This window comes from Chinchilla lanigera, unplaced genomic scaffold, assembly GCF_000276665.1.
Source record: "Chinchilla lanigera isolate Chin_1 unplaced genomic scaffold, ChiLan1.0 scaffold00157, whole genome shotgun sequence".
NCBI lineage: Eukaryota > Metazoa > Chordata > Mammalia > Rodentia > Chinchillidae > Chinchilla > Chinchilla lanigera.
The window spans coordinates 1,302,892-1,312,527 of NW_004955558.1; the positions used below are offsets into that span (position 1 = coordinate 1,302,892).

The following is a 9,636-nucleotide window of genomic DNA, read 5'->3' on the forward strand; positions in this document are numbered from 1 at the left end:
AAATGTAAGGGATTTGTGTGTGTGAAATATGCTACTGTCATACATAAAGATTGCCTTAACTGTGATAATTGAAGTAAGGATTATTCTCTGTAAAGTGTTCCTGGTATTTTCACTGAAGTTCATGTAGCAGTGTATTTCTCTTGTTCTTTTTCAGATGCTGTACACAAAAACCAAATGATGTTGAAAATGTTGATGCTCTTTATAAACACTCAATAAATATTATAACAGCAAGATTTTATTTATGTGATTGTTATTCCTGTTAAAGACTCACTGTTTAATATAATAGCTCTTAAAATTAAAATTAATCATTTATCAGTGGAAATAGACTAAAGAATAAATGTCGGTTTCATACACCCACGGTTATGGGCCTTTGTGAAGAAAAAGTGTTATGCTCCTACGTATCCTAAGTGCCTTGGAGTCTCTCTTGCTCTCAGGATCATGCAAGCCCAGACATTTCATGTATGGAAGACACTGAGCTGGATCACAAAAGTTCCAAAATAACATTCATAGCAGATGACAACGAATTTCCAGCACCGTAGGGTAAGGATGTAGAAATGTGGTTTCTGTCTAGCACCTTCATTTTCTGTGATGTTTTGAGACCTCTCTTCCTCCCAAACTCATCACCGTCCAAGTGCATGGAATGTAAACCAAGGTGCCTCAGAGCAGAAGGAACACCTATCTTTCCAGGACCACTAGTAGCCCTCCTGAGCTCCTATATGGTAGCATGATGATTTTTCTGCTATGTTGACAATTTAAAAGAGAGTTGATTGTTTGCCTTCCCCAATTAGCATATCCTTTGTAATAGTTATGTAGTGAGCAGCGTTACGAGCAGTCTGGCCTGTGCAATATTCAAAGAAATTTCCTTTCCACATCAAATAATCACCTGGCCTTAAACTTTAGCTATTCCTTTCCAATCATTTAGGTCATAGTCTGTTGTCCTAGAATTTCTAATAAACGCAAGGTAAAGGGAGCGGTAGAGCTATAAGTATCAACAGCTTATTTTAACTCTTTTAGGATTTTTAAAGGTATAGCTTCATAATGACATATAACTTGTCCCAGATTTTCAGGGACTTGAACTTCAGTAACAGAATAGGTATGTTGAAAACCCTCTATGGTCCCCCAACCAGCATTCTTTTAATGCCATTTGCAAGGGAGAGAGAGAAAACGGCTCTACTCTCTGAGAGGCGGAAGTTCCAAACTGTGATGCAGTAAAATTTCTCTCAGCTGAAAAGGCCGGGATAGCTGCCTGTGGTTCTGAATTCCATCGAGTGTTGTGAGATAGAGTTCATGGGAAACACCTCACTGGTGGGGAAAAGTCCCTTTTGTTCCCCACCACTCCTTTCTTCTTAAACTGGACCAGGCTAGAGGGCTCAGGCTCTGTGGGCAGCGCCATTGTTCTGCCCTCCATGTCCTGCTCAGGCTCAGGACTTGATTTTGATGTAACTTTCTGAGTCAAATCCTTTACGGTTACAAAACCCCTCCAAACCAACACGCAGAGCATTAAATACAGGAGTCAAACATGCAACAAACACTTCTACAGATACAGCCACCTGGGAGTCTTGAGCCTCTACTTGCACTTCAATATCCCTTTCTCTTTTGGATTCTTTGAAGCCTGTATATTTTCTAGTCCTAGAGAACATGCATCCCCATGCTTTATATCCGACTTGCCTGTACCATGCGCTCCTGAATGCTAGCTTTCATAAAAGCACTTCCCCCTTGTGCTTTATGCCCTTGGGAAGCGTACCCACTGCCTACTTGCTGTCTCTCACCAGGTGTCCTGTTTAGGTGCCAAATATAGGGCACTCCATTGGTCTCTTGGCGTACACAGGGGAGGAACGGTGGTGCATATGAGGAAAATAAAAACGAGAGACAACAGCTGGGGTCGTGTGGAGTAAGCTCTTTACCTTGGAGGGCTGGAGCACTGAACAACAACAACAGGGGCATTAATTTGTACCCTGGCAAAGTTAGTATCATGAGAGGTGATGTTTCCTACTGACTACTGACTAAAGCTGTAGAGGCAGGATATTTTTCTCAAAACTGAGATAGCTTGACTGCTTGAAGCACTCTAACGCTCCCCACTCTCACACATATTACCAATTTCCAGCTCCAGCTACTCTCAACAAGCCCCTGTGCCCAGGTGGGTGCTTCCAAGAGGCATCTCAACTGCCCAGGAACCTCTGACCTGATGGAATACATCACACTGCCCACGCTTAGGACAGGCTGGGTTACCGACCCCTCCCTCGGTCTGCACCCTGTCCGGAGAAACTTACAATTCCCATGTTCCACAGACACTGCACACGGCCGCTGTGCAGCCCACTGTCATCTCTCATTGCCACAGTCTCCATGTTTGCCTCCAGCTTCTGCCTCTGCTCCTCATAATCTTCACAGCAGCCAGAGCAATCCTGTCACATAGCATCTGTCTGTGCTCCAAGCCCTCCCATATCAACTGTCACCGTCCAAATATACCTAAAACTCACATCATGGTCCATGCGGCTCTGCCAACTTGTAGTCTCACCTCCTGCTGGATCAACTTCTCTCAGGATGTAGGGAAGGCCAGGCTTTCCTGCAAGAAACAACTCACACTTGATTCCAACAGATTATTTTGTTTTTGTTTTTTGTTTTTGTATTTTTTTTGTTTTTCTTCTGGTACCAGGAATCGAACTCATGACCTTGTGCTTGCCAGGCAGGTGCTGTGCCACTGAGCTAAATCCCCAGCCCCACAACAGATTATTTTGACTGTGCAGCAAAAACTGGGCACAAGTGGTTGAAATTCTGGGCGGTGCAGTGTCCTTTGGTTCCTGTTAGTTTTTCTTGGAGCTTTTTCTTTCAGGGTGGGAGGGCATACCGATAAAGTGCTCATACAAAATAACTTAGTGGTTTCCAACAAAAATGAATAACCTCCAAGCATTAGACCGTGGTGAGCATTCCAGGAACACCCACCTGGTCTGCCTTTCTTAGAGCCACAGGTCACTCCCTCTTGAAGAAGCTCCTAACCTTGTTTGACTACTGTTTTCTTGCTTATATTCCAAAGTGATCATCTCAGCACACCACCTTAAAAACTCTAGCTTAGGACATACTGTCTAAGGTTATTTATTTAGAAACCCAGAGCTTTTTCCCACTCATTCTCATACATCTGCCCATCCAATATCATCTTCTTCCCTGCTATAGCCTGCAGAAGGGGCAGTTGGCTGTGACATTTGAGGAAGAAGGCTCAAGGTTTACTATGCATAACCACCCCCTCTAAACACACACACACACACACACACACACACACAGGCATGCACTCAGTCACTCCTTCCTGCTTGTTCAACTGGCATCTCATCCTGCAGCATTCCTCAGTCCCATTATTACAACAATACTCTACTCTGTCAGACCAATTCCAGCGTGCTATTGGTCAGAGGGCTGAACCATGACCCATTTGTTTCCCACGGTCTCACATTTTTAAAGAAAAGGGAAAGAATGAGAAGGAAAGACTTGAAAATGCTACAGAAAACTTCTCCACAAAAGAGGAACTTAGGACAATGGGTCAGGACAGCTGAGAGGCCCTCTAGGCCCACTTCCCCAATTTTCTGAAGTGGACCTAGAGGTCCAGAGTGCCACATCATACGATATGCAGGTTTGTGTCCCTCCTTAATTCCTTTGTTGAAATCCTAGCCCAAAAGCTGATGATACTAGGTGGAGGAGTCTGCTGGGAGGTATTTTCATCATGGGGGCAGCACTCTCATGTATAGAGTTGGTGCCTTTATAAAAGAGACACAAGGAAACTTGGAGCCTTGACATCACACGAGGATACAACCAGAAGGGACCTTCTCTGAGAAGGCACATCCTCACCAAGTACTAAATCTGCCAGTGCCTTGACTTCCCAACCTCCAGAGATGTAGGAAAGAGATTTATTTTATGTGTAATTTCTTTTTGTGAATATATCTTTCTACAGGAGTCCAAAAGGAATAAGGAGCAAGTAAATTGCCCCAATCACACAGGTACCCTTCCTGTCTTATCTTCCACTGTGTATGGGAAACCATTTCACTAGTCTTTGCACAGGACTGATTTGGCTCTGAGGAAAGACTTGTTTGTTCCATGGATGAAGGAGGATGTTTCATTCATTCATTTGGAAGCCAGGTAGCACAAAATTACACCATGGCTTGAGGTTTCCAGCAAAGAGATGCAAAAAGAGGGATTAAGTGGTCTCTGAAAAACAACATGTGGTTGGGATACTGTCACCTGACAGTCTCAGTGCCACAGATTAGATGACCCACAGGGGAGAAGCACAGACCAGGGATGGGTGGGATCTCCCTGTCCTGGAGTGAAAAGTGAGTTCTCAGGGATGAATAGGCAGAGTGGACAGTGTTTGAATTTGGGCAGTCGTGATGCATGTGATTTCCAGGGCTGATCCTCTCACTGTCTCACCATACTGCAGATCCCAAAGCAGCTCCCAAGTGCTGTGCTCAGTGTGTGAACATAGACCAACCCCACTCTGCCAGCAGGAGTCAGGACACTGAGCACAGTGGGGGCCCTCCCTCTGCCAAAGCCAGACTCTTGATCTGGGGTTCTATACGCTAGGATGACTGAGCTGTCTGAGATGCAGATGCAAGGTGAGTTCTGCCTTTGGAGACATCTGCATCTCTATGGAGGCGCCTCACTGCAAGACAGAGACCAAAGATCAGCAGCTGGAGGATTAACATGTCAGATGTCCCAGGAGACCCGAGGACCATCTGAACGGAGTCACCCAGCACATGGGGAAAATCTACTTCTCTCCCTTGTGCTCTGACCACCCTCAAGACTGTCCTGTGAACAATCCCAGACTGTTGCGTCCATTCCAAGAGCAGGAAAGGTGAAGGCTCTCTGCTGCCCTGCAACCTAGATATTCCCACTTGTTATGCTTGTATCTAGAAGCTCCCAAGGGTACTCGTAGGTGGAGCTTTTGGAAGATGACTGGATTATGGGTGTGGTGTAGCTGCCTTGTTGTTAGGAGACACGGTGTGGTCAAAAACCTGGGTCACTTTGGGAGGGGGTTTCTCTCCCTCCACGACTCCTCCCTTTACTCTCTTCTTCTGGCTGCCAGGACATGAGCACCTTTTCCTCTGCTATGCCCTTTACCATGCCGTCCTGCCTTGGAGTCCATAGACCATGGACTGACTGCTAATGTGAACCAAAATACACCTCCCCTCCTCTAAATGCAAGTGTTGGGTATTATCTCTTCGGAGAAAAAGTGACTAAGGTGCCATGAATTCTCCCAACAGCCCTGCCCTAGGGATAGTGCCTCCCCATCACATACATGAGGCAGCTGTCACTGACACAGGTAGGTGAATAGCTGTAGGAAGTAGCCCCCAAAACCAGCCCCAAACAATGCCCTATGCAAACATGGTACTGTTTGGTTAAAGAGAGTGTTATCATTCTTTATCTTTTTCTCTTGAATATGAATTCTGCCTATCACTATTTCATCCACAGAATATAGATGAGAGGTCCTAAGATGGTAAGGCGGCCTGGCAGCCCCCGCTCCTGCCCCATGCATCCCCGGGCTGCTGTGTCACCAGTCCTGGGCACTGTGATGGGGAGAGGTCTGTGTGGAGGAACCGTGAGATGTCACACATCCGGGCGAGTGAAAGCCAGGGGTTAGTGCAACTACCTGGCAGAGCCCAGAGTATACCTAGCAATGACACCACCTAGCTGGGGTGTCAGATTGTGGTTTAATGAATGAGTTTTGGGTACTTTCATGTGCAGCAATGCACTACTGAAGCAGTACCTCATATGGGTCATAGCTGACAGAGAAAACGTAAGATGAGGTGTTTTCTGCTCTATGCTTCATATATATTACACTGAAAAGATTCGTTTTAAATGGTAACTTGAAGCCTCTGTAAAGATCCCGTGGAGATTTTTGCTGCATCCACAGGCAGACTAAAATGACACTTTTGAGAGTCCTTTATGTGTTTCCAGGTTAAAGATGACCCCAAGGGTGCGAAGGTCTGAAGGGGCCAGAGCTGTTGCTGCTGTCACATCACTGATCTCTCCATTCCCCTCACAGGCATGATGAATAGCTGCTCCAGCTGGCAGAATGGCAGACATTGGGGTCAGCCAGTGGAGGACGGGCCTCTGGGCCCTGGTACAAGGACTCGTGGCTCAGGTGGGCATAAGTGGCTCAGAGTGAAACGTAAAGTGACATGAAAAGCATCCAAGAAAACAGTGATTATAAGAAAGGGCAGACTTAAGGGAGAAAGAGAACTAACAAGATATGCAACAGAATCCACAGGTTGATTTAAAAACAAGGCATTACTAACACGGTAACTTTGTGTTTTCTTAATCAGATTTTATTGGTACATTTTAAATATACATAATAATGGCATTCATTATCGAGAATTTGTACCTGTCTGTACATGATATCACTTGATTTTCCCCCATGGCCTTCCCTTCCCTTCCACTCTCCTCACCTCCTCATTTACAAAAGCTTCTAACAAGGAAACTTTGAAGTAGCAATTGGACAAGTCCCAAAGTCTGGCACTTGTCTGAGGACTGGATGTGGGGCACCAGGATCAGTTCTTGACGACGGGCTCCGATGATCATTGTAGGTGCGATTTGAGAATTTGCAGGGAAATACTGACAGTAATGTCCCCACACATGTCCACTGGGTCTTCATGTCCACAGATCAGTGTGGAATCAAGAAGAAGTGGGACTTTGAGGCTTTACGCTGTTGTGCTCCTGGGCACCCCCACACCTGCAGAGTCCACATGTGTCTCAGCTCAGAGTTAGGTGGGTTAATTGCAATATCAGGCAGGTCAAGTCAGCTCAGCCCAACCCAGAATCTGGGGATCTATCACAGGGTACACTTGAGAGGGTCAGCGCACTCACCTGGTGTAGTAGATCCAAGTGAGGACATAAGTGAGGAGAGAACCAGCTACCATGCCAACCGCTATGATGAGAGTGAGGCACAGGGGCCAGGAGCCCTCCTGCTTCTCAGCTGCACACGGGTAAAAGGATGGGCTTCATGGAAGGGGAGGGAATGGAGCTTTGTCCCACGCCGCGGCCCCTCCCCCATCTCAAACACCAGGCAATCGGCCACCCAGCTCCTGTCCTGTTACTCACCCTGCACAAAGAGTTTCAAAGAAAAGTTCTGGAAGCCCAGAGGGTGATGAACTTGGCAAGTAAATTCCTGTCCATCCTGAGGCCCTACAGAGCACAGCTCCAGGACCCTGGATGCTGAGACCTGAGAGGAATTCAGGTCCCTACTCTTCCATAACCAGCTCAGGGAGGAAGAGGAGTTGTTGTCAGCCGTGCAGACAAGGTGCAGGGACTGGCCCTCCTGGACAATCGGCGATGTGTCATTGCTCATGGTCATTGGAACTAGGGGCACTGAGAGAGACAGACAGAGACCACAAAGGCTGCATCTGAGAGCCCTGACCATCCCTTCCTTTCTGATTAAACAGAAGTAGGACACACGACTATCTGGCTGGTGGACACAGATAACCAAATCCAGGAGTCAAGTGTGTGAGAAACCCTGAGAGAAAGAGGCTACAAGATTGGAAGTAGGGAGGTTGGTCATGTGAGCACATGGCAGGTGGGCATCTCAGGTGGAGAAGTGACCTGCAGAGGTACTGGGACAGCCTAGCAAATGGAGGGACCTGCACATGTATCTGGAATCCAGTATGGATCATAAAGTTGTTTGAACATGATGAGCCCAGGAAGCTGGACTGGAGAATAGATGAATAGATGAATAGTGAGGTCCCACTCCAAACCAGGACAACCTTCTGGGCTGTGCTATGAGGGTCACAGATGTTGAGAAGAACCTGAGATAAGAGGAACCACACAACATGAGTAGGAATAAGGGGACACAGCAAGGAGATGAAGTCCAGGATTAGTGAGAGATTTTAAGAACTGAAGAGCCCACTGATCTAAGGGCAGCTTCTGAAAGGAATATATCATAGGACCTGGGTGGGGATGACAGTGCCATGTTCTGAGTGCAACTCAGGACAGAAAAGTATGAAAGAGCCCAGGGCAGGAGCATATGAGAAATGAAATTGTTGAGTTCACCTGGGGGAGCCACCAAAGGGCAGAGCTGGAGGACAGCCTGAGCTATGAGGGAGACTCGTATAACATGGGCAAGTTGAAGGGAAGTGGGAGACAGACAGGAAGTGGTAGTGCTATAGGAGGTAGGGCATGGCACAGCTGACTGGAGAAGTGAACGGGACCTGTCAACATCAGGGCAGCTCCAGACGATTCTCAGGGACAGTGGCCAGAAGACCTAGTAGGCATCAGGAAGAAAAAGAAAGGGGGCACCAGACAGGCTGATAGAGTGAAAGGGATTGAATGCTTGTGTCGGATTTAAATTTCACCTTATTTCTACTCTGGTTCAGTTCTCACTTATTCTGCTGGAAGGAGCCCTGACCTTCACCACAGCCTCCAGAAAACCACAACTTTCCTACCTGTGCAGTTTCTCAAAAAATTACTGATGTTCACAGAGGGGGCAGCATCTGTGATAGAAAGATGGAACAGTTTGAACTTGAAAGACAGAGTGTTCAGGACACATTGTCTTCATCTTACAGAGCAACAGAACTTGGGGAAGGGCTGCTGTGTGTGGGACCTGTCTCAGCCCATCCACACCTGGGCTCAAGGCCACAGCACCGACAGCCCCAGACACCAAGGTCCTCCCGCCTCACCCCAGTTGTCCTCAGAGACCTACATGTCTCCATCCAGAACTTTCAGGAGACATTCAGCTGTGTGGTTCTCTCTACGGAGCAGAGCACAGAGACACACAATCCTTCCTGTACTGTCACAGACTGTTGTATTTTAATTTCATATCTTGAATCCTCTGCCAAAGACTCTGGCGAGAAGACGACTGAGAAAACGGTCCCCATTCCTACCCTGGATCCCTCTGGCTCCTGCTTCTCCTACCTTGCCACAGCCCGAAGAGTAGCAGCAGCAGAAGCAAATGCAGCATCTCCGGTGCCACGACTAACACTATAGGAAGGGCAGGCTGAGAATATAAGGGTGACTCCAGGAGGAAGTCAGTGGGTGTGGCCATTACAGTAATAGTGCACATAAATGCAATTTCACATCCAAAACTGCTGCAACTGGGGTGCTCGTGGAGCTCTGTTTTCAAAATTTCTCTACTCTGCAATATACGGTGAGGCCTCAAAAGAGCAGAAGAGGCCCGAGAGTCATGCTGGAGTTACACATTTCCTACTTAGAAGAGTTATGACAAATTGGAATTATTTCTGCCATCCAGATTCAACAGATTGTATTAGTGAATTTTTTCCCTGGAAAATGCTTACAATTAAATGTATTCCCTTACTGTTACATCACCCTTTGGGTTTTATGGTTTTTTTGAAGACAGTTCTTATATTTTTATATATCTACATTTTCAAATCAAGTAACAGCTTTGTAGGAAGTGCCCTTTTATATTGTTAGAAAATATAAATAATAGTGAAGTAAAACATATGTAGACAAAGGTGCTCAGATTTGAAAGATGTGCTTGGTTACCTTTACAAAAAGAAAAATTTCCTGTTCCAATCAGTGAAGTGAAGAAATTCCCAGGCCTGCAGGTTTAATTTGGTGGTAGACATGTCATCTGCATGTGTAAATGCGTGCACTGGGTTTGATGTCCAGCACACCAAAAAAGTAAAAAACCTGCAAACATGCCTTCCT

The 9,636-nt window shown here is 46.4% G+C and overlaps 1 protein-coding gene across 2 annotated transcripts; it reads right to left on the reverse strand.

Moving 5' to 3' along the window:
- Window positions 1–6,289: 6,289 nt before the first annotated feature.
- LOC102019966 (sialic acid-binding Ig-like lectin 14) lies at window positions 6,290–8,930 on the reverse strand. Of its 2 annotated transcripts, none has more exons than XR_001232335.1 (5): window positions 8,884–8,930; window positions 8,415–8,462; window positions 7,078–7,344; window positions 6,844–6,975; window positions 6,290–6,709 (listed from the first exon to the last, which is right to left on the reverse strand). XR_001232335.1 is itself a non-coding variant. In XM_013508901.1 (5 exons), the coding sequence occupies exons 1-5, from the start codon at window positions 8,927–8,929 to the stop codon at window positions 6,652–6,654; spliced, it is 528 nt and encodes a 175-aa protein (XP_013364355.1). In that variant the 5' UTR covers window position 8,930; the 3' UTR covers window positions 6,290–6,651. The 2 variants fall into 2 exon arrangements, 1 of the variants encoding a protein (XP_013364355.1); XM_013508901.1 differs by having other exon boundaries at window positions 6,844–6,952.
- Window positions 8,931–9,636: the final 706 nt, after the last annotated feature.